We start from the raw sequence: 25091 nt of genomic DNA on the forward strand, positions 1-25091 counted from the left end.
CAATTGGTTAGTAATTATTGTTAGTCCACTCTGAGTTGAACATTTTAGAAAATTCAGCCCACTTTCACCCTGAATTACGTTTCAGTCAATCTTCTTTGTTCCTGGGTATGGAGCAGATTAACTGTATGTATGTGTAAAACACCTGAACTGAGGTAGGGCCAGGAGTGGGTTATGAGTGAGGGGAAAGTGTACCGTTCCAAGGACTTCACCTGATGAAGGAGCAGTGCTCAAAAAGTTTGTGATTTCAAATAAACCTGTTAGACTATAACCTGGTGTTGTGTGACTTCTGACCTGACCCATCTCCATATCTTCCTAAACTCCTGCCCTGGTTTTCCCACACTCCCGCTCTGGGCTTTCCCTAACTCACGCTCCGGGATTTCCTTAACACCCACTACGGAATTTTCCCTCCTAGATCCAGCTCCAGGTTTGCCTGCCACTCTTGGTTTACTCTCATAGATCCAGCTCTGGGTTTTTTCTCCCTTATCCAGGTCTGAGTTCTCCTTCTGCTACTCTGGTTTTCCCTCCTGGATCTGGCTCTGTGTTTTCCATCCGGGGCTGGCTCCACACGGAGTGCAGGGCAACGGGGAAAACCTGGGGCTGGATCCGCATGGAGCACAGAGCAAGAGGGAAAACCTGGGGATAGATCTGCATGGAGCGCAGGGCAAGAGGGAAAACCTGAGGCTGGATCTGCATGGAATGCAGGGCAAGAGGGGAGACCTGGTCCGGCTCCACACTTATATAGCTCCGGGCTTTCCCTCCTGGATCCGGCTCGGTGCTTTCCCTTCAACCCGGCCTGGCTCTATGTTTATCTGGCCCTGGGTTTTCCTTCCTGGATCCGGCTCAGATTTTTCCCTCCTCTGCAGCCTAGTTCTGTGTTTATCCAGATTCGGGTTTTCCCTCCTCCCCAGCCTGGCCCCAAGTTGATCCACCTCCAAATTTTCCCTCCCTACTCCCCGGCCTTGCTCTGTGTTAATCCATCTCTGGGTTTTCCCCCTCTCCTGCTTGGCCCCGCTGTGTCTAGATGCAGCTCCGGGTTTTCCCTCCCTCCTCCCCGGCCCGATATTGATCCAGTTTTGGGTTTGTCCTTCCTCCTCCCCGGCCCAGCTCCTTATTGATCCTGCTCTGGGTTTTCCCTCCCTGGCCTGGCTCTATGTGGATCTTGCATTGCATTTTCCCTCACTCCTCCCCAGCCCAGCTCTGCGTTGACCCAGCTCTGGGGTTTCCCTCCTCCCTGTCCTGGCTAAATGTTGATCCAGCTCCAGGTTTTCCATTCATCCTCCGATGGCCCGGCTTCATGTAGATCCAGCTCCAGATTTTCCTCCCTCTTCTGCGGCCAGATCTGTGTGGATTGAGCCCTCCCTAGCTCTGCTCCAAATTGATCAAGTCCTGTGCTTTCCCTCCTGCCTCCCTGGCACATTGATCCAGACCCAAGTATTCCCTCCTGCCCCCGCTCTGTGCGGATCCAGCCCCGGGGTTTCCCTCCTGCTGCCCTGCCCCCGCTCCTTGCAGATTCAGCCCCGGGTTTTCCCTCCTGCCCCCTCTCCGTGCGGATCCTGCGCCGGGTTTTCCCTCCTGCCCCCCCTCCTCTCCGTGCGGATCCAGCCATGGGTTTTCCATCCTGCCCCTTCTCCATGCAGATCCTGCCCCGGGTTTTCCCTCCTGCCCCCTCCTCTCAGTGCAGATCCAGCCCCGGGTCTTCCCTCCTGCCGCCCTGGCGGTTATTTGTTCCGTTTTCGCGGCGGTCAGTTTAAATTTGAAATCTCGCGGCGGTGCTGCGGGATTGGGAGACGTTGCGGTCAGTGCTCGAGACCCCCTTCCTCCGGGGCTTTCACAGGGCGGGCTGTAGTGTCCCACCTTCAGGAGGTGTTTGATTAGAGAGTGTCTGTAACGGAGGGAGTGTTTGCTGCTGCGATTCAGGGCCTGGCCTCCCAATTTGGGAATGTCCTCCTGAACCCCTCACTCAAACAACAACCACTAAAGCTGCACTGTTAACAACCAGGGGCTTGGGTAATCAGGGGGTGTGGGGGTGGACACAGTTAAAAAATCACACACCAGGTGCTTTTAATTATGTATGATTCTTTTTATATATAGTTCGTGTGTGTATACTGATAAATAGTTTTAAATGTTTTCTTTAAATATATGGTTTTATTTAGTATTATAATATAATACAATATATTATAAACCTGATGAAGGAGCAGCACTCTTAAAGCTAGTGCTTCCAAATATCCCATTTGGACTCTAACCTGCTGTTGTGTGATTTTTTTTTTCCAAACTTCAGGCTTTGATAACAGTCTGAGTGAGACATTTATTGTGCTGAAGTGCTATGCTGATGTGATTTGCAGCTGTAACTCTCACTTTTTGTTTGTGCTGCAGGTTGATTGCCAGACGATGCAAAGAGCTTCGAGGTTAAAGAAAGAAATGCAGTTGTTGGCAAGCCAGCCCCCGCCTGGAGTCTCCTGTTGGCAAAATAATGACCAAATGGATGATTTACGAGCCCGTATGTTTTGTTTTGCACACTGGAGATTTGTGATGATTTGGTGATGCTGGTGTTGGACTGGGGTGTACGAAGTTAAAAATCACACAACACCAGGTTATAGTTATCAACAGACAGGAGTGTTCCCTCCCAGTTGGGGAACACTTCACTGGTCCAGAACATTTGACCTCTGACCTTTGGGTGATTATCCTCCAAGTCAGACTTCGGCACAGGCAGCAGCGAAAAGTGGCCGAGCAGAGGCTGATAGCTAAGTTCCATACCCATAGGGAGGGCCTCAACTGTGACCTTGGGTTCATGTCATGTTACAGGTGACCACCATTGCACTGTGTACGTGCACAGACACTCCTCTCACAGACACACACAGGCACACCCTTACAGATACAAATGCTCCCACACATTCACATGCATACTCACACACTCTCACACACCCCCCTTGTAGACTTGAGACACTCTACACCAAAGATCCACATGTTTGTGGGGTGAATTTATACTTGCAAAGTTACATTGTACTTTGCTCAAAAACTGCATGAATTCATGTAAAACTATTGTTATCTCATTTTTTTAGATTAGAATCAATCTAAACATCCTGGCACAGACAGAACACAGGGGGCTAACACCTTCAACATATTGTCCAGCTAACACCAATTGTTACAGTTAGCCTGAGAATGCAGCTTTTTAAAAAAAAAGTTTTGTGATTTACACATGAAAGAAGCGAAGCTATCATAGTATTCGAATAGATGAAAGGTATTTTTCAACATATAATTTCAGTTACATCACACTGTAAATTTTTGCTATAAATTCTGTGCCTTACACTTGTGTTCTCCACGACCACCTGATGAAGGAGCAGCGCTCCGAAAGCTAGTGTGCTTCCAATGAAACCTGTTGGACTATACCTGGTGTTGTGACTTTTTAACTTTGGAGATTTGTGCTCAGCCTTTCCTTAATAAAAGTATAATGATATGGAGATGGTGGTGTTGGACTGAAGTGTACAAAGTTAAAAATCACACACCAGGTTATAGTCCAACAGGTTTAATTGCAAGTGAGTATGTAACTTGAGAATGTAATTTTTTTTTTAAAAAAAGTTTTACGATTTTCAGATGAAAGAAGTAAAAGTAAAACTATCATGGTCATTTTAATAGATGAGACTCTACAAACAAACTATTTTTCAGTGTATAATTTCAGTTACATCACACTATAAACCTTTGCTATAAATTCTATGTCTTACAATCTTATACTCCACAGCCACCTGATGAAGGAGCAGAGCTCTGAAAGCTAGTGCTCCCAATTAGACATGTTGGACTATTACCTGGTGTTGTGATTTTTAAAAGTATAATGTCAGCTAATCTTTAAAGTGTACAGTCAGAGCTTTAAGTGGAATTTTGACTTTTCTTTTCCTCCTAATTGGCTTTGTTCCTGATTGATTGCTTCCACCAGATTCTGTCTGTGGTTAGTAATGATTGTCTGTGCACCCAGCTGGAGAGACTCCTGTGTCACCCCTTTTGAGGAAAATTTATAGCATTCAACAAACTAATAGCCCCATCCCCCCCTCAGTCAAGAGTTGCTGGATGGTCACGTGGGAGTTACCATGTACCCAGCAGCACTGCTGGGGACTTTGACGGCACTGGACTTGCCTGAGGCCTCGGGTTAAGGAAGGATCCAGACACTAGAAACTGATGGTGACCAGGGTATTTGGCTAAGGAGAAGGTTTTTGGTGCACCCTGTTCCTGTCAGGCACCCTTCTGGGAGCCTGCAAGAAAAAAGTTGTGTTTTCCCATAAGGCAGATACCCACCTATTAGTAGGTTAGTATCCATGACGGTGCAATGAGGAATTAAACTGGGCATTTAATACTCACTGGCTTTAATTGGTGGTGCTGCCTCATTTTGCTACCCTCCTGCCTGATTAAGTAACTTCTCCCACCCCTCTGTTCTCTTCTCCTCCTCCCACCCACCCCAACCCCCAACACTATGCTCTCTGAAAGGGGCCACTCAGTTCAAGGCGCAAATAGAGTTGGGTAAGGAAGGATGGCCTCACCAGCAATGCCCACATCCAAGGAGTGAATGATTTGCTGCATTATAAAAGTAGCCCATTGACTGTGAAGTATTTTGGGATGCCTTGAGATTGGGAAAGGCACTAGACTGGAAGGCACAAGATTCTTCCTTGTTTGTATGCAATTTGTCCACCAATTTTATTCTACCACAGAATAAATGTGAAAATGTCATTTAAATAAAGATGATAGACTACAGGAGGAATTGGTGAAATATTGGTTAATATGGTGCTATTTCACCTTTTTTAGTGCAGGTCTGAAACTAGCCTACATTGATTGGATAAAACTTTCTTTCCCTGTAGGATCTTTTATAGAATAAGTACCAGTTCTGACTGCTATCGATTTAAGTGATTGTTTCATGTCAGAAATCAGTATTTATAAATTGAAGATCCACATGCCGTTATTCAATGAGCTCTGGAGTGAGGTTGGAATTTCACTTGAGTTGTACTTGTCATTTTCATGTAGACTTGTATTTTAGGGCCCTTGTGGTGCAGTTGTAGTTTCCCTACCTCTGGACCAGGTTGAAGTCCCATTTGCTTTAGAGGTACTTAATGACCATGAAACTCTGTTCCTCCTCCTCCTCCTCCTCCTCTTTTCCCCCACCCCAAAGTTTGCAAAGCTAAAAGTCACGCCAAAAGTATTAACATGGATTTTCTCTTAATAGCTGCTAATGTGGGGTATTTCTACCTTTTGGCTAACTTTCATCATGCAGTTGTACCTATAGGAAATATTAATAAACCTTGCATAATATATATAATGTGTAAGGATTGAAGAATGTATTGGAGACACTAATTAGTTAAATCTTTTATTAGTTGAAGTATATCAGATGAATCTTTGCCTTTTTTCCCCTCTTCCTCTCCCAAGCATGTGCATTTTAAAAAAAAAAATTAGATGTGATTTGAAATATGTCTGGTATCAAGTGTAATGCTGAGATGACTTGAATTAGAAAAGTTGACTTAACCAAGCAAAAGCTGTCTACAACAGGAGTGTAATGCAAGTATTCACTTGTGCTTGCCAAAGGATGACAGATATTAGTTCAACATAAGTGCATATTAACTAATTTGATATTATGGCTTTAAGAGATGTATTTTGTCCTGGTCTTTTTATGAAGAGATTGAGACAAAGGTACTGAGTGGTCTGTTCCAAGCCAATAAAATAAACAACTTGAGAGGCCTTGGGTTTTTTTTTAAGGGTTTGAAATATAGAAGCAGAATGAAGGGTTAGGGTCAAACTCCTGCGGAACCAGGATTTTCGTTTTACTTTCAGCAGTTGCTGGGATCTTGAAGTTGGGTGTGGAAGCTCTTATTCTTCTTCTCTCTGATACAGCTAAAAGCTGGAATGCTCTCTGCTGTAAGAATTGCATATGAGACAATCCATTTTACTGAATTTTCCTTTGCCAAGGGTATGTTTATGGCACGTCACTATATTGGAACAGCTGTTTAGTAGTTAATAATCTATTTTAAGTTTTCCAGTAGAGATCAGTTATTCCAATTTCTTCTTTAATTTGTTTGTATTTTAACTATGGTTTAAAAATAAAGTGCTTTGCCTCAATCCTGTTAGTTTGACCTATTGAATTGCATCTGGAACACAACACATTACACTTGCCTTTAAACGTTGGGGTCTTGGCTATCTTAATATATTTTGAGGGGGCCTGGTGTGGTCCATAACATTAGTATGACTTTATTAACTCCATTCACAACAACTAATAACTCTAAAGGTAGTCACTTTTATTATAATCGCTAACTGCTCGTTAATATCAGTGAGAATGTATGTTGTCAAGCTGCAATTGTTTCCATCAGTAATGCATACAGAATGGTGTCTCAAAGGTTTTGTAGTACTTGACTGTAAGTTGGTGCAGAGATGCTAACAAACTACACATGACTGTAGTAGAATGTCTGGTTGTCTTCTGGGTATACACCAGGTGGACTGCAGTGGTTCAAGAAGGTGGCTCACCACCATCATCATGGTTCTTCAGGGCAATTAGGAATGAGCAACAAATGCAGGTCTTGCCAGTATGACATCCGATGACAAAAATAAATCCCAAAAATGAACTTTTTAACTTTGATGTAATATATTTGGTGAAATCCGATTTTTGTACTGTTATTTTGTTAGATCTTCAATTTAATGAAAAATAATGGGATTCCTTTCCTGTTGTACTCTTCATTTTTTTTAAATGTTAACTGCAGTATGTTAAATCTCCATTCTCTGATCCTTTATTTATGACCATTGTTGTAATATTTTACACTTTCATCTTGTGGGTAATTATGAATATTTTTAAGTCTTCGCTGAACTCAATTAATTGCGTAGATTCCCTTCTGGTTCCTGGTTATTCAAGATATGTAAACTTTTGTGTTGAAACTGATGGAAATATAAACATTAGAAGTGAATCTAAATTTTGTAATTCAGCCAATTAAAATCTAGATATGTCATCAAAAATACAATGTTGCTGTTATGCATCTAGTCATTTTCCTTGTTGGAATTAGTATTAATTATTTCCCTGTACTAATGGATAGTAACTTAAAGTTCACCTATAGTTGCATGTTTTGCAGTAGGTAAAATTACTTGGGGATTGGTATTAGTGTGTATTAGTAACCCTTTGTTATCCTTAATGTAGAACATTGCCAGTTCTTATTGCTGAAAACATTTAGTACCCTTTTTTGAATTAGATTTGTTAATTAAAACTAGTTTTTCAATTACTGTTCTGCCTTTAATCCAAAGTGTCATGAGTGACATCCATGTGTTTGTTGACTCCTACTCTCTGGACTAATCAAAAATTATATTAACATTCCCGACTTCCTTTTCTTCAGAGATTTTGGGAAGTGTCAATTCACCCTATGAAGGAGGAATATTTAATCTTGAAATTATTGTTCCTGAAAGGTACAATTTTTAATTTATCAAGTATTTTAATTTTCTTGCTATCATTTTTATTTACACTATATAACTCTTCACGTACTCACTGGTTTGATAAACTGACGACAGTGGCATGTTAAATGTCGCCTTCCATATGTCTGTGCCAAATATAAAAGCAGTTATCGAAACGCTCGTGTTAAAAATGTACTATACCTGAATATATTCATGCCACAACTTTATTGGTTCTAACTAATATATATTAATAGTAAAGCATTAATTTGAGTTTTGCTGAAATGCTGTGAAGTGAAATGAGGAAAATCTTAAGCTGAAGTAATTCCTCTTTAAAGTGGAGACATAGATATCTAACTTCATGTCCTTACGGAGATTTATAAATGTTTGTCTCCTTTTCAGCTAATCTGGTGATGCCTTTTTACAAAGGGCTGTTTGAGACCTGATGCAACTTCAGATATTACCACAGCAGTACGAATTTTGGAGTTTTGTGATATCCAATTCAAACCTGCTGAACTAGGGAAGGCATTGGTTTCACTGACCAAGATTCCATCCAAAATAAAATGATGATTCCACAATAATGTCATTGCACTTGCATGGTGGTTGCACATATACAAAATTATCCCACAATTAAACCAAGTTTTATTTTAAAAATCTATAGTGTAGGGATACTACAGCAGCTACCTAACACAGTTCCACACATTTATTTTTTTTAAAGATGTGTGGTCCTTAATGACTGCTGATAAATGTCTTGAATTATTTGGGTGCGGGTCTTCAAAGTTAAATACTGATTATCACAGAATTAGCTATTCTTGGCTGAGTGTGGTAGAGTATTGAGCTTCTTATTTTCTGCTCTGACAGAGCAAGGATAAGATAATTTGTCAGTTTTTCAATCCTAACTGTTTTCTGGTAATCCTTGCTGCAAAGTAAGCACAGAATTGATGATGCCCATCGTAGTCCAGTATCTGACATTCTGTATTTAGCTTGTTTATCAACAATGAGTTTGTGTGACTATATAATTTATAGTTGATGTGAAACTAAGTCTCCCTTTCTAATATGTGTAAATATGATCAGCCAAATGGCCTCCTTGTCCGATTTTCTAGGTTTATATGTTAAGTAATTCACTATTGATCTATATGTAGATATAATTCAAGAGGATTTAATTTTAAAATGACTAAACTGTAATATTATCCTGTCTCACTAATAAATGTTAAGATCTGTTAAACAATTGATTCTTGAATTAATGTGTTTTTTTAATTGTCTTGATTTTAGATATCCATTTGAGCCTCCAAAAATTCGGTTTCTGACCCCTATCTACCATCCTAACATTGATACTGCGGGAAGGATCTGCCTAGATATATTGAAGCTGCCTCCGAAGGTAATTAGAATTGTTTTTCAGGATATAAATGCAATTGATATTTTCACTTGAAAGTGACTTTCGGCAATTGGACAAGTTGAAGAATTGCTCCACAATGTTAAAAGGAGCTTTTCTCTTTAATAACAGAAAAAGATAAACCATCTACAAACTGGTGTGGCACCTTAAAATCGCTGTTACCTTTTTACCAGTACTTCAATATGTAGTATATCAAACAAGTAAATTATCAGTCTTAATTTTAGTGTTCTTAATGGTCACAATGAATGATAAAGTTTAATTTTAGAGGCAGAATTTCCAATGGGAACATACCTTGAGTAAAGATCTTCGCCAATAGCTGCTGACTTTTGAAAATGCTTGTATTTTGTATTTTGAAAATACCTTTCGACTCCACAGGAAATCTGATGTTCACTAATACCAAAGACCAATTCTTGCGTTCTCATCACGGTGGCTCAGTGGTTAGCACTGCTGCCTCAGTGCCATGGACCCGGGTTCAATTCCAGCCTTGGGCAACTGTCTGTATGGAATTTGCACATTCTCCCCATGTCTGCGTGGGTTTTCCCCATGTACTCCAGTTTCTTCGTATAATCCAAAGATGTGCAGGTTAGGTGAATTGGCCATGTTCAATTGCACATAGTGTTCCGGATGTGTAGGCGTATTAGTCAGGGGTAAATATAGGGTAGGGGAATGGTTTTGGGTGGGTTACTCTTTAGAGGGTTGGTGTGGACTTATTGGGCTAAAGGGCCTGTTTCCACACTAAGGATTCTATGATTATTTAAACTTCTATGATTATTAACAGTATTTCAGCCATAAATTGTAGTTGATTCTATAGATTGCTATCACATACTTTACCTCCTTTGTTCTCTATTGGAATCCATCCTATACTCCTGGCTTGACTGAGCCAATTTTTAATCCTAAATTAAACCTTCTTCTGAAAATTCACATTCATTAACCTTACTTAAGGGACACAATGATGACTTTTAACAAAAATGACTATGGAACAGAAGTATTTTCAAAAAGCCATAGTTGAGGGAGGCAGAGTGAGAGCTTCGTAGCTGCCTATTTTATGCTATACTTGGCTCTTAATACCATTAAGTGTGGTGCTGGAAAGCACAACAAGTCAGTCAGCATCCGAGGAGCAGGAAAGTCAACATTTCAGGCACAAGCCCTCCATCGGGAATGGAGTGAGGGGGATGGTGGCAAGGGGGCTGAGAGATAAATAGGAGGGGGTGGGGCTGGGGGGAACTAGCTAGGAAGGTGATGGGTAGATGCAGGTGGAGGGGTGGTGGTGATAAATCAGTGGAGGGTGGAGTGGATAGGTGGGAAGGAAGATGGACAGGTGGGAGAAGTTCAAGAAGGAGAGTCGGAGGGTTGAATCTAGGATAAGGTGGGGGGGGGGAAGATGAGGAAATTAGAAGTCGACATTGCCGTGTGGTTAGAGGGTTCCAAGGCAGAAGATGAGGCATTCTTCCTCCAGGCGTTGGGTGGCTAGGATTTGGTAATGGAGGAGGCCCAGGACTTGCATGTCCTTGGCAAAGTGGTAGGGGGAGTTGAAGTGGTCAGCCACTGGGCAGTGGGGTTGGTTGGTACGTGTGAGCCAGGAACGTTCTTTGAAACATTCTGCAAGTTGGCGACCTGTCTCCCCAATGTAGAGGAGACTACATCTGCTGTTTCTGTTGCTTTCCCTCAGACTCCACATTGATTTCACCAGTTTCCTCATCTCCCCTGCCCCCAATTTTATCCCAGATCCAACCCTCCAACTCGACATTGCCCTCTTGAACCTCCCACCTATATGCTACATCCTCTGCTCCAACTTATCAGCTTCACCCTGCATCCACCTATCTCCTTCCCAACCCTTCTCTCAACCCCATTGTATGATTTCTGTCAAAACCCCAAAATGATTTTTCTTAAGTCATGTTTTGTTTCTTTTCTGTTTGCAGCATCTGGGGGGAAACTTTGTCATTGGCACCACCTTGTGACAGCTGTGAAAATGTTGGTCTGCTTTTGGTGTCATCCATCAGTTTTAACTGAGTTCTGCCTGCAGACAATGAGCTCTGCATCTGTTGTCAGTGTCTACTCGAGTAAAACCAGAATTGTTTTCTGACTTAAAAAAAATCAGTTCATAGTTGTCAATATCTGTTAAGATTTCAGTGGACAAGATTGACATTGTATTTGGAAATGTAAACTGAGAAATGGAAGTTTGGAATTTCTTTTATACAAGAACCCAAATGAAAATTTGAATGGGTGGTAATCATTAGAACAACATGCAATGTTTAGAGAAGTTAGATTTAATACTTTTGTGAGACTTGCTGGCTTTGAGTTTAAAGAAACTGCCCAGCAACAGCTTTGGGATCTGCCGTAAGCTGTAGTTTTCCACAAACCTGACAGCAACTGCTGAAACCTCCAGAAGCCTGCAAAAAAAAGCCAACTTCCTTGCTCTGTCTGACTTGCTCCCCCTGAATAAAAGAAAACCCAGGTCTAAAAGAATTTGAAAAGAAAAATTTCAAACTCTGGCAAAGCCTTCAGTCCAACTGATGGCTGCTGAATCAAGGATCACAGTGATATCATCACTAGAAAACAAAGAACTGATGAAATCCCATTATCCTACCCTTAAGACCATAAGACACACAGGCTGAAATATATCATTTGGCCCATCGTGTCCACTCTACCACTTATTGAGACCATGGCTGTGATCCAATAATCCTCACTGCCGTTTTGTCTTTTCCTCAGTCCTTGATTGCTTACAGATTTTAAAAATCTCTCTATCTCTGCCTTGAATATACTACTTAATCTGTGACAAAACCGAGAAAGCATTTTGACCATTGATATCTTTGGCACTAAAATATGAAATTCAGTGATGGGTATTAGATGTAACGATTCAGCTTACCTTGCCTTAATGACAAGTATTATAGTGACAAGTTTTATATTTTTAGATTGGGAAGACCAATTAAATCTGAAGTTGCTATTTTATTAATATGCATTTCTCTTCTTTATTTGAAAAGATGTTACTTGTTTCATCAATTTGTCAAATGCAAAAGATTGGCTGTAGCTATAATTAAAAATAAAGTTCTGTGGTGCCATGAGACACCAAGGCAGTTCATAAGTGTATTTATCGCTCTCAACTCTGAAGCATTAGTAATATATTAGTTTCTTCTTTTGTGTATGTTTTTATAAACTTGTGGAGATGGTGATTCTAACAATTAAATATCTAAATTATTTGCTTTGTAAATTTATTGACTGACAATGCTCAAATATAGTTGATGGCAAGTAGTATTTTTCAAATGTGGACTTGGGTTTTACATGCTAATGTTAAATGCCTATTTTGAATAATCTTCTATTTACTACTAAAGCAAACCATATGTTAAGATGTAACTTTGTTATCTAGGGTGCCTGGAAGCCATCTCTTAATCTCTCTACTGTGTTAACCTCTATTCACTTACTGATGTCAGAACCTAATCCAGATGATCCCCTCATGGCTGATATTGTGAGTTAATTTATTTTAAAACATGTAATTGTTTAGGTATGCAATAAATGTTGAGTCACACTATATATTTTTAAAAGTAAGTATTGAGATAGTGAGCAGACAATGTGCAACGCATAAGTGAAAGGGGGCTGCTAGCTGACTAATCTTTTGAAGCCCTGACAGAAAAATAGGAAAATGACAGATTAATAACTTTTGAATAAAAGTATAATTCAGATCTCCAACAGGTATCAATGCTCTAAGTGAAGGGAATGCTAAAGTAACAGAAGCAATTGCAGCAGCAGTAAGAACCATGTTAATGTGGAAATTTCAGCAACAGGATACAAGGACTGGTTAGGATCCCTTGGCCAAATGTACAACATGTGGAATATAACAGTGACTAGAGAGGCTTGGATGTAGTTTAATATGTGATGTGGCCATTACTGGCTGCAAGCTGACTAATAGGAAGTTAATAATCTCGGGTGCAGCATTTTTCAGTGAAGCTAAGAGGAAAATAACCTTATTGATGAACTGTACTGAACACTAGAATGAGAGAATATATGTAAAGGAAGAAAGCTGCATAGACTGATTTAAAATTGAGGAATAAGGGATGACTTAAAACTGAATTACAAGTTGTATACAGTCCTCCTAATGGTGGCAGTGAAGTATCAGAATGTATTAATTTGAAACTCATTGGAAGGACTGTAATGAAGTTTGAAACCAAGAACTCTGGATGCTGAGATCTGAAATAAAAATGAAAATTGCCAGAGAAATTCAGCCAGTCTGGCAGCATCCATGGGAAGAAAGCAAAGTTCACATTTTGAGGCTGATTCTTCAGAGAGAGAGTTGGAAAGGGAGGTAAATGAGGAGATCTACCCCTCTTATTTCTCTCTCGTCTGGGCTCCATCACTTATCCACTCACCTCATGCCTTCCCTCCCACCCCCAACTTCAGCTTTAGAATAAATGCCTTGCTGCTAGTATTTTTGACAGAGTCACTGGACTCAACATTAATTCTGCATTAAGTGCTACCAGACCTGCTGAGTTTCTCCAATTTGTTTCTCTAATAGAACAGGACCGCTTCAGCCAGAAAGATGGTAAATTTCTGGAGTAAAATTATCTAGAACTAGTGCGATGATCTTCATTTCTAAGAATTAGTATTGAATCATCAAAGTGTGGTGCTGGAAAAGTACAGCTGGTCAGACAGGAGCAGGAGAGTCTATTTTTGAGCTTAAGCTCTTCATCAGAAATGGGAGCTTATGCTCAATGTCAACTCTCCTCCTCTGATGCTACCTGACCGGCTGTGCTTTTCCAGCACCACACTTTTTGACTTTGATCTTCGGTATCTGCAGTCCTCACTTTCTCCTGATGAATAGTCCAAATTTTAGCTAAGTAACACAACACTTATCTAATGGTAATCATTAATATGGTTAATATTGAGTATTGTTATTAAGAGATATGCTGTTAAAGTTTTTCGCCATGTACTCATCCAGGCAAATGTAAGAAATACAGCTTTTTAAAGGGAGCAATAAGTTTATATTGCATGAAAAACACAAACCAATCAGAACCGGTAAGTGAACAATAATTGACCAAAGCACTGCCATGGAGAAAGCATCAGGAATCTGTTATCCAAATGATTTTGTTAAAATTTTAAAAAAAAAAGTCAAGCTGACTTAGTCAAGATGTACCACAGAATGCTTCAAGGAACTTAGTCCTCTAAACATTTGTTTAGTTGCAAAGGTACAATGCCTGAACAAATTTCTTTTTTGGAGAAGAACAAGCTCGATATAATATTACATGTAGCTTCTAGCAAGCACAAATGTGCCATATTGTGAGCCTGACCGATTTTTAAGCTTTTTGTTTGTATAGTCCTTGGAGCAGTGGAGACTGTTCAGTATTGCTGCCTTATCTTGGAATCACAGTAATCTGTTCTGAATTTGTAAACATCTGCACATTGATTATGGTGACTACTGTGTATTGATAGCCATGTCACTTATTAAGCTTTATCCAATCCTCTCTAGTCACCTCTTATTTGGCCAAGGGATCCTAACCTGTCCTTGTACACTGATGCCGTCCTTTCCACATTGACTTAACATGGTTCTTATCTCTGCTGCTGCATTGTGTGGTCACTACTGTGTTTGAAAGCTAGTTCATTTCAAATAAACCTGTTGGACTATAACCTGGTGTCGTGTGGTTTCTGAAATAATTTAAAAGCTGTAGATTCAGCTTTAAACTAAATAATGGGGACTTGCATGGAAAATTATGGAAAAAAACTGAAGGGGAAAGAGTTCACGAGAGGTTATGCAAGTTTCCAGAACAAGTAACAGGGCAGACAGTATGGAAAGGGTCAGGAATCTAACTTCAGGCACAACAGATAAGAGGACAACTGAGGGAAAAGTGTGACTAATGTGGAACGAAGGCTTTGTTTTATATACTACACATTTAAGTACAAGGTAAATGAGCTTGCTGCAGATTGAAATTTGCAAGAACAATGTTATAGGTATCACAGGTGTAGCTACAATGGCCTACTTCTGCTCCTACATCTTATTAAGGGAAGTTGACCGTTATGCTGAGCTAGAAGAAAGTGACAACTGAAGATGCTGGAGAGTCAGTCAAAAAATGTGGTGCTGGAAAAGTGGTGCAAGTTAGGCAGCTTCTGAGGAGCAGGAGAATCTACATTTCAGGCGAAAGCTCATCAGGAATGCAGAGCTGGCAGATTTGAGGCAACCGTGATCTTGTTGAATGGTGTTGCATGTCCTGCTTCTATTCCTATGCCTTATGCTTTTATTTCAATGTCTAGCTTGCATGGTAAGAAAATTGCTGTATCCCATCTTTTTGCACAGAGTTGTAATAGTCTCAACATGTATGTTGACCAGGCAAAGCGTAATTGTGGTTGACAGTACAAGTACAGATTTCTCAACTACCACGTTGAGGTAAGGGAGTTCATTAGACTGCTCCATTTCAAAGGTGAATTTGAGCATGGACAGGCTATCGGGCAGCATGCTATTTGGTGCTTTCCTACAAATACAAGAGTGACCACACTCAATGAGCTGATCTTTACAAATTCAGACCAGTGTGTCCAACATTTAATGTGACTCCATGATAAATTGAACCTGGTGTCGTGTGACTTCTGACTTTGTCCACCCCAGTCTAACACTGGCACCTCCACCTCTTAGATATTTCAAAAATGTATCCGTCTTTTAAAGTTTTTGAAGTGGTCTAGTCTCCGCAACTCTTAAGTACATAATTTCAGACAATCGCTGATTGTTGGGATAAGAAATTGCTTTGCATCTCTGTTTTAAATGAGCGTCCCCTTATTTGGTAATTACATGCCCTAGTTCATGATTCTCCCATTAATGGGAATATTTTCTCAAAATCTGTAGTGCTAAGACCCCTCAAATCTTTTATGATTCAGTAAAATCATCTTTCATTCTTCTAAATTCTCATGAATAAAGGCCTAACTTGTTTAAATGTTCTTGATAAGTCAACCACTTCAACCTAGGAATTGGCCTGATGAATCCTTTTCAACAGCCTCCACTACTACTATATCCTTTATTAAATAGGAGACAGAAATTATATACAGTACTCAAAGTGCAGCATATAAAGGTTGTAATATGACTTGTCTATTTTTAAACTCCAAATCCCTAGCATTAAAGACTAAAATTCCCATTTGCCATCTTAATTATTTGTACCTTCCGCATGCTAACATTATCTTTTATCGAGAATAATACCCAAGATCCAAGTGTGCTGCGTTTTTTTTTCTCGCCATTTAAGTAATAGTCTGTCTTTTTGATTCTTCCTACCACAAGTGGGAGAAAGTCTCATTCCTGATGAAGGGCTAATGCCCAAAATGCAATTCTCCTGCTCCTCAGATGCTGCCTGACCTCTGCTTTTCCAGCACCCCACACTCTACTTCCTACCACAAGTGCATGACCTCTGTTTCCTTCATTAAACTTCATATGACAATGTTTTGCTCACTCCCTCAACCTCTCACTGTCCCCTTGCAGATTCCTTATATTCTCATCTCTCCATTCTGTCTCATTAGTTAACCCTTTCCAACCTGAAAAGAGACCTATCAGTCCTGAACCTCTATCTTTTGTAAGTTAACCAATTCTCAATGCATCTACTATATTGCTCCGAATAACATGAGTTTCTATCTTGTACAACAAGATTTTCTGTAACGTTTGATAAAATGCCTTCTGAATATCCAAATACATTGCATCTACTGGTCCCCCTTTACCAATTGTTCTTGTTTGATCATCAAAGACAAACTTTTCTAAATGTCCCGCTGTTTGTCCCTTCTCCAAGATTTTCCCAATGACCGATATTAGACCAACTAGCTTTCTGTCTCCCTTCGTGAATATAGGGATCATGTTATCAGTGTTCCAATCCACCGGAACCTTTTACAATATCTGTTTCCATTACCTCCGCAGCCGCTTCCTGTAAAACATTAGGATGCAGCACATTAGTTTTGCTGACATATTTTCATAATTAATCATCTTCACTGTTAGCTTTTTGAACAGCCAAATCTGATTCATTAAAAAAAATTCTCTGTTCTACTCCTTGATTTTTGCTCCTTTTATATGGCTTAGATTTTTTGATTAGAAACTCTTTGACTATATTTGTTATTCTTCTCTGCATTCATTCTAGTCAAAAATCAGGACTGAGAATCATAAAATGCTTGCTTAACTGTCTGCTACTGCTGATCAAGTCACTTTTTTTCTCCTTTTTCTTTTTCTTTTTTTTTCAATGCCTTGGCTGGCTGGTCAGCTAGTTTGTGATGTAGAGTGATATCTGTAGCATGGGTTCAATTCCCACACTGGCTGAGGTTACCATGAAGAACCAACCTTCTCAAACTCTCCCACCATCTGAAGCATGGTTGCCCTCCTGTTAAACTACCACCAGTCAATCCTCTTTAATGAAAGAGCAGCCCTAAGATCTGGTAGGGTTATTATGATTTCACATTTATCTTTTGCTCCCACCCACAACACAAAATAAAATTCTATAATATAAAATTAATGGATTAACTAAGATTTCAAACCAGATAAGGGTAGGGTCAACCATTTTGCACAAAAAAGGATGGACTTAATTCATTTTTAAATGGGGTAGAGTTCGGAATGAAATTGATCCAATGGAAAAAGTCACTAGAATGGTGAACCTGTCCCTATAGACTTGAAAAGAAAAGGAAAGAAGTTTTGTTTTATTTTGACATCTTTTCGAAGCCCTGGTCCACCAAGTGGTGTATCAAGTACAATTCTGGGCATTGCGTCTTAAAATCAAGTAACAAAACATGCCAACAGAGCTTTGAGGGTTAGGTTGAGCAATGGCTACATAAACTAAACTTGTTTTTCTTGGAGTATAGAAGGTTAAGGAGTAATTTGATTGAGGTTTTATGTTTGTGAAAGGCACTGATAGTTGTTTTCCTTTATTTTGTTCCTTGGGGAGTCTCAGACAAGAGGACATAAGCATAAACTTCAAGCAAGACCATTAAGGAGAGAAATCTGTAATAAATAGCAGACGTGTCAAACCATCTCTCTCTCAGAAAGGAATTTTATGCTTATTCATTAATTTAAAATCTGAAGTTTAGTGTTTGCTTGTATATGACAATAAGGGTTGTGGAGACAAGGTTCCAAACAAAGATAGGTTACAGGTCATTCATGATGTCATCAAATAGAGTCATAGAGAAATACAGCATGGAAACAGACCCTTCGGTTCAACCTGTCAACGCCGACCAGATATCCCAACCCAATCTAGTCCCATCTGCCAGCATCCAGCCCATATCCCTCCAACCCCTTCCTATTCATATACCCATCCAAATGCCTCTTAAATGTTCTAATTGTACCAGCCTCCACCACATCCTCTCAGCTCATTCCATACACATACCACCCTCTGCATGAAAACGTTGCCCCTTAAGTCTCTTTTATATCTTTTCCCCTCTCTCCCAAAACCTATGCCCTCTAGTTCTGACTCCCCGATCCCAGGGAAAAGATTTATCCTATCCATGCCCCTCATAATTTTGCAAACCTCTATAAGGTCACCCCTCAGCCTCCGACACTCCAGGGAAAACAGCCCTGTTCAGCCTCTCTCTATAGCTCAAATCCTCCAATTTGGCACCATCCTTGTAAATCTTTTCTGAACCCTTTCAAGTTTCACAACATCTTTCCGATAGGAAGGAGACCAGAATCGCACGTAATATTCCAACAACGGCCTAACCAATGTCCTGTACAGCCGCAACATGACCTCCCAATTCCTGTACTCAATAATCTGACCAATAAAGGAAAGCATACCAAACACCACCATCACTATCCTATCTACCTGCGACTTCACTTTCAAGGAGCTATGAACCTGCATTCCAAGGTCTCTTTGTTCAGCAACAATCCCTAGGACCTTACCATTAATTGTATAAGTCCTGCTAAAATTTGCTTTCCCAAAATGCAGCACCTCGCATTTATCTGAATTGAACTCCATCTGCCACTTCTCAGCCCATTGGCCCATCTTGTCCAGATCCTGTTGTAATTTGAGGTAACCCCCTTCGCTGTCCACTACACCTCCTAATTTTGGTGTCACCTGCAAACTTACTAACTGTACCTCTTATGCTCGCATCCAAATCATTTATGTAAATGACAAAAAGTAGAGGACCCAGCACCGATCCTTGTGGCACTCCACTGGTCTCAGGCCTCCAGTCTGAAAAACAACCCTCCACCACCACCCTCTGTTTTCTACCTTTGAGCCAGTTCTGTATCCAAATGGCTAGTTCTCCCTTTATTCCATGTTAATCAGTCTCCCATGGGGTACCTTGTCAAACGCCTTACTGAAGTTTATATAGATCATATCTACTGCTCTGCCCTCATCAATCTTCTTTACTACTACTTCAAAAAACTCAATCAAGTTTGTGAGACATGATTTCCCACGCACAAAGCCATGTTGACTATCCCTAATTGGTCCTTGCCTTTCCAAATACATGTACATCCTGTCCCTCAGGATTCCCTCCAACAACTTGCCCACTAGCCACATCAGGCTCACTGGTCTATAGTTCCCTGTCTTGTCTTTACCACCTTTCTTAAACAGTGGCACCATGTTTGCCAACCTCCAGTCTTCTGGCACCTCACCTGTGACTATTGATGATACAAATATCTCAGCAAGAGGTCCAGCAATCACTTCTCTAGCTTCCCACAGAGTTCTCTGGTACACCTGATCAGGTCCTGGGGATTTATCCATCTTTAACCGTTTTCAAGACATCCAGCACTTCCTCCTCTGTAATCTGGACATTTTGCAAGATGTCACCATCTATTTCCCTACAGTCTATATCTTCCATATCCTCTTCCACAGTAAATACTGATGCAAAATATTAATTTAGTATCTCCCCCATTTTCTGTGGCTCCACACAAAGGCCTCCTTGCTGATCTTTTAGGGGCCCTATTCTCTCCCTAGTTACCCTTTTTTTTTGTCCTTAATATGTTTGTAAAAACCCTTTGGATTTTCTTTAATTCTATCTCATGTCCCCGTTTTGCCCTCCTGATTTCCCTCTTAAGTATACTCCTTTCTTTACACTCTTCTTAGGATTCTCGATCTATCCTATCTATACCTGACATATGTTTCCTTCCTCCTTTTTCTTAACCGAACCCTCAATTTCTTTAGCCCTATACTTACCAGCCTTCCCTTTCACCTTGATAGAAACATACTTTCTCTGGATTCTTGTTATCTCATTTCTGAAGGCTTCCCATTTTCCAGCCGTCCACTTACCTGTGAACATCTGCCTCCAATCAGCTTTGAAAGTTCTTGCCTAATACCGTCAAAATTGACCTTTCTCCAATTTAGAACTTCAGCTTTTAGATCTGGTCTATCCTTTTCCATCACTGTTTTAAAATGAATAGAACTATGGTTGCTGGCCCCCAAGTGCTCCCCCACTGTCACCTCAGTCACCTTCCCTGCCTTATTTCCCAAGAGTAGGTCAAGTTTTGCACCTTCTCTAGTAGGCACATCCACATACTGAATCAGAAAATTGTCTTGTACGCACTTAAATTCTCTCCATCTAAACCTTTAACACTAGGCAGTCCCTGTCGATGTTTGGAAAGTTAAAATCCCCAACCATAACTACACTATTATTCTTGATACAGGAGTGAATAGCACCTGTTCTTAAAATACATTTTTTTATTGTAATTATCATTTTATTTCCTTTCATATTGAGTTTTAAACATTAGTTTGAGCTTTCAAAAATAGCTGCTGTATTAATTCTCTCTTTTTTATTTGGATTAAGATGTGTGTAAATAAATCAATTGCTGAGTAGTTATATTTTAATAAAATGCTGGTTGCACTGTTCCTGCCAGATGGAAGCATCAGAATTAATTTTTGAAAACATATTATTTAGCATTTATCAATTTCTGTTAAATTTCCAGCAAAAATTAAGTTTTAAATCCAGGTTCTTCATGAAAATTTATTTCATCAACGTACTTGAGTACTCCCAGCGAACATATTTAAGTTATGCTAACATTCTTTATTTGAAAATGCTTAGTCTAATCAGTGATCACATACATTTTTATTATCTTAATTAAATATTATAAATTGGTTGCATGTTTGCAGTTAATTTAAGCTATTAGCTTTTGGAAAAGTGCATACTGATTCCAGGCCTTTAGCAGTTTTTTTTTAAGCTCACAGAGGTCCTCTAGTGTTACAAATTGCTATTACAGTTCTGTGCAAAATAACTACTGTAAAAGGACAAACGAGGTGTGACCCAAAATAGCACCCATGCACTGATTTACTGTTAAATAACAGCTAACTCAATTTGTGTCCGATAGACAAAACGCAGATTTGAATTTTACATTATTTTTTTGAAAGTTCCAAGTTAAGCATGATAAATGGAAGTTGTCAAGTGGATGAAAGATTCTGAAATTCCTACAAGTTCATTGCAGTGCTAAACACATCTGTTGCATAACTTTAAATTTTGTCCTACAAGAAGTGAATTATTGAATAAGTCGAAATCTGGATTGTTAGGAGGTAGCTGGTAAACTTTTAGCCTTGTCAATACATTACTGAATTTAATTAACACTAGATTTCTTCATGTTTTTGGCCCTTGGATCATGCTAAAATCAGATTAATCAACTCCACAAGTAATTTATTATTAGAAATAATAAAGTTGATAACAATCTGTAATGTGTTCTGAAATATTAGTGAGTTTTGAGAGGATTTGTAGGTCAGATTGAGGTTCTGAATGTAGGTTTGCTCACTGAGCTGGAAGGTTCGTTTTCATATGTTTCGTTACCATACTAGGTAACATCTTCAGTGAGCCTCCGGATGAACCACTGGTGGTTGTGTAGCCCGCTTTCTATTTATATGTTTGGGTTTCCTTGGGTTGGTGACAATTTCCTATGGTGATGTCATTTCCTGTTTTTCCCAGGGGTTGGTAAATGAGATCCAAATCACTGTTTGTTGATAGAGTTCCGGTTGAAATGCCATCCTTCTTGGAATTCTCGTGTCTGTATTTGGCTTGTCCTCGGATGGATGTGTTGTCCCAGTTGAAGAGGTGTCCTTCCTGATCAGTATGTAAGGATACGAATGAGAGTGGGTCATGTCTTTTTGTGGCTAGTTGAGAGAACTAACAAACTGGTACTTTCCAACAGGCAAAGATCCCTGTTTGAATTGTTTTCTAGTCTCCTTTCAGTTTTACTACAAGCTAATAAAATGCATTCTAAAGATAGAATTAAGTACTTAATGTGGTTTTTCTTTTTGTTTTAGTCATCTGAATTCAAATACAACAGACAGTCTTTTTTAGAAAATGCAAAACAATGGACATTAAAATATGCAACACAAGAAAAAAAAGATGAGGTATGTTCAAACTTCCTCAACTGGCAGGGTAATGGGTGGAATGTGTAACTTTGTTCCTAGGGCAGGCCGAAACTGCTTTGCAAATAACTGCTAAATGCACAAAGGCATAATCCTTTCTGCCTGCCTTTCTACCTGCCATGGACTGGTGGTTGGAAAGGTTTGGAGGAATATGGGTCATATGCTGGCAAATGGGACTAGATTAGGTTAGGATATCTGGTCGACATGGACGAGTTGGGCCGAAGGGTCTGTTTCCATGCTGTACATCTCTGACTGTGTGCAGTTAGACTCATTATTTGTTGTTAGCCTGCATCTCCAAGCCACGTGCAAACTATCTTTTCTCTTCAGTTTATATAACTACTTCCCACCAACTCCCCAAACAACTTGTATTCCCAGTGGTCGATATCTCGCTGGAAAAAGAGGGATAACAAAGTTTGCTATTAATAATACAAATATAAACTATAAAGCTAAGTGGATTAAAAGAAATGCCATAAGTTCTGAATGATCAGATGTCGATGCCTGATGAATACTGCTGTTATTTACTTTGTGCAAACAATATCTCTCCCTTTTTGTCTCCTTTACGTTTAAGAACTTTAACTGCCCGTGAAAACTGTTGTGTATATAATAACTATTAATACCATCTGAACAACCTGCCTGGCCAAGGAAGGGTACAATTTAAATTTGCACCTGTACTTTCACTAGAGTTGGCACAATGAAGATTCAAATAAATTAGTCCCTAAGCTCATGGGGATTCTCCTATGATGGGTCATACAAATTTGTTCTCACCAGTGAAGATTGGAAAATTTGAGGCAATCTCCTTGAAACATAAGATTTCTGAGGGAGCTTAATGGGGTGAACACGGGGATTGTTTCTGCTGGTTGAAGAGTCTAAAACATGGGAGCATAATCTTCCGATTGAGACTGATGTTTTAGGATTGAGCTAAGAAATTATTTCGGTCAATAGTGTGATGCTGGAAAAGCGCAGCAGGTCAGGTAGCATCCGAGGAGCAGGAGAATCCATGTTTCTGGTATCCTGATGAAGGGCTTTTGCCTGAAACATCGATTCTCCTGTTCCTTGGATGCTTCCTGACCTGCTGTGCTTTTTTAGCAACACACTTTCAACTCTAATCTCCAGCACCTGTAGTCCTCACTTTCGCCGAAGAAAGTATTTCACTCAAGTCATCGTAAATCTTTCAAATTCTATGTACCACAGTTGCACGTGCTGTCATTTAATACAATAAAATCTGTCTAACCCAGCTTTATGGTGTCTCGGGGATTCAAGAATATGTGGAGTAGTCAGGATCAAGCATGGTCATGTGTGATGTTTGGCCAGGCTTGATGGACAATATGGTTTACTCCTCTTCCAAATCCTAGAGTTATAGTCTGTATATAATGAAATTTTTAAAAATGATCTTTGAGCCTGATTTAACATTCAGGATCCTATTTGTTGTTCCACTCGCGCAAGATCCAGATAAAATTGCATGTGCATGCTAGACTATTCAATTTCTGATTTGAGTATTACTACCAAAGTATAACTAACTAGTACACTGGGCAGCACGGTGGCACAGTGGTTAGCACTGCTGCCTCACAGCGCCAGAGACCCGGGTTCAATTCCCACCTTAGGCGACTGACTATGTGGGGTTTGCACATTTTCCCTGTGTCTGCGTGGGTTTCCTCCGGGTGCTCCGGTTTCCTCCCACAGTCCAAAGATGTGCAGGTCAGGTGAATTGGCCATGCTAAATTGCCCGTAGTGTTAGGTAAGGGGTAAATGTAGGGGTATGGGTGGGTTGCGCTTCGGCGGGGCGGTGTGGACTTGTTGGGCTGAAGGGCCTGTTTCCACACTAAGTAATCTAATCTAATTGGCACTGTAAAATGGATGTTGGGAGTTGCATAAACAATTTGACGTTTATATGGCAATATCAGCAATTCTATTGTTCACAAAGTAGTATTGCTCAATAACTCATCCCACTTCTGAGTAAATTGTAAGTCTGGGCCCAATTGGATGACTTGAAACCTTTATTCTTATTTCAGATTTCCAGCTGCTTGAAAGAGAATCAGAGCCAGGTTGAAGATAAGAATCAGAGCCAGGTTGTGAATAAGGATATACCAGTATCAAGAAAGAGATCTGCCTGTGATTCTGAAAATGCTAAGAAATTTTGTTTATAAATAATGTGGTACTTTCCATTTGTATTTTGATATCTTTTAATTTTTTTAACTACCCTGTAAATGTGTTGCTTACGTGGTTTAGTAAATGTAGCTTTTGACAATGACAGTAAATTACCAATAAATGATAAAGAAAACAGATGAGTAAATGATTTTTCTCCATAGGTGCTGCTCAATATTTCCAGTATTTTGTTTTGATTTCACGTTTTCAGTATCTGTAATATGCTGTTTTAGGACTGGGTTGAATAAATCTAGATCAGGTGCATGGGCCAAATTGCTTTCATTAGTGCTACAAATTTCTGATTCTGTCTAGGTGCCTTTTTTCCCACCTATTTTAATGAAAAGTGTGGGGAAGAGTTGGGGGTTTGCTACTTTGGGCATGAAGGCAGCCAGAGAGATAGGGATTCTAATGCCAATTGTTCTTTGGCAATAGGGTAATATTACTAAATTAACAAAGCCAGCTGAGTGACTATGATTCCTCCACCACCCTACCAACAAATGTTTGAGCTGAGGTGGAATAGGGCTAGAAATTCCACATGCCATGTCAAGAAATTCCATGTCTGTCCTTCATGTCGAGGTGGAATCTAAGCATTCAGTCCTAGGTATACCTCTTCAAATTATGGTATGACTATCTTAAAGCGCATAAAATCTTTAAAGAGCACTTCCCATTTATAAACTAACAAAAAAACCTCAAGGATGCAAATGTTGTCTGATGGTTGGTCCGAGAGGTCGCCAGCTACCCCAAAATCAAAAACAATGTGCAACCTAATAAGGACAGAAATGTCTGTCATTGAGGTTTGTACAAAGATTGGAATGAGCTCATGAGATGCCCAAGCAGCAGGACAGAGAACAAAAGAAACTGATCTGAAATTGCAATTAGGG

At 39.9% G+C, this 25091-nt stretch overlaps 1 protein-coding gene across 4 annotated transcripts; it reads left to right on the forward strand.

Moving 5' to 3' along the window:
* Window positions 1-1671: 1671 nt before the first annotated feature.
* Window positions 1672-24349, forward strand: ube2t (ubiquitin-conjugating enzyme E2T (putative)). Of its 4 annotated transcripts, none has more exons than XM_043716811.2 (7): window positions 1672-1795; window positions 2374-2497; window positions 7347-7416; window positions 8671-8776; window positions 12156-12254; window positions 21961-22050; window positions 24078-24349. In XM_043716811.2, the coding sequence occupies exons 2-7, from the start codon at window positions 2389-2391 to the stop codon at window positions 24210-24212; spliced, it is 609 nt and encodes a 202-aa protein (XP_043572746.1). In that variant the 5' UTR covers window positions 1672-1795; window positions 2374-2388; the 3' UTR covers window positions 24213-24349. The 4 variants fall into 4 exon arrangements, with proteins under 4 accessions (XP_043572746.1, XP_043572749.1, XP_043572744.1 ...); XM_043716814.2 differs by having other exon boundaries at window positions 1673-1741; XM_043716809.2 differs by lacking the exon at window positions 1672-1795 and adding an exon at window positions 1815-2055.
* Window positions 24350-25091: the final 742 nt, after the last annotated feature.

This window comes from Chiloscyllium plagiosum, unplaced genomic scaffold (assembly GCF_037043375.1).
Source record: "Chiloscyllium plagiosum isolate Xiang-an unplaced genomic scaffold, Cpla_swu_hap1 HiC_scaffold_26, whole genome shotgun sequence".
Lineage (NCBI taxonomy): Eukaryota > Metazoa > Chordata > Chondrichthyes > Orectolobiformes > Hemiscylliidae > Chiloscyllium > Chiloscyllium plagiosum.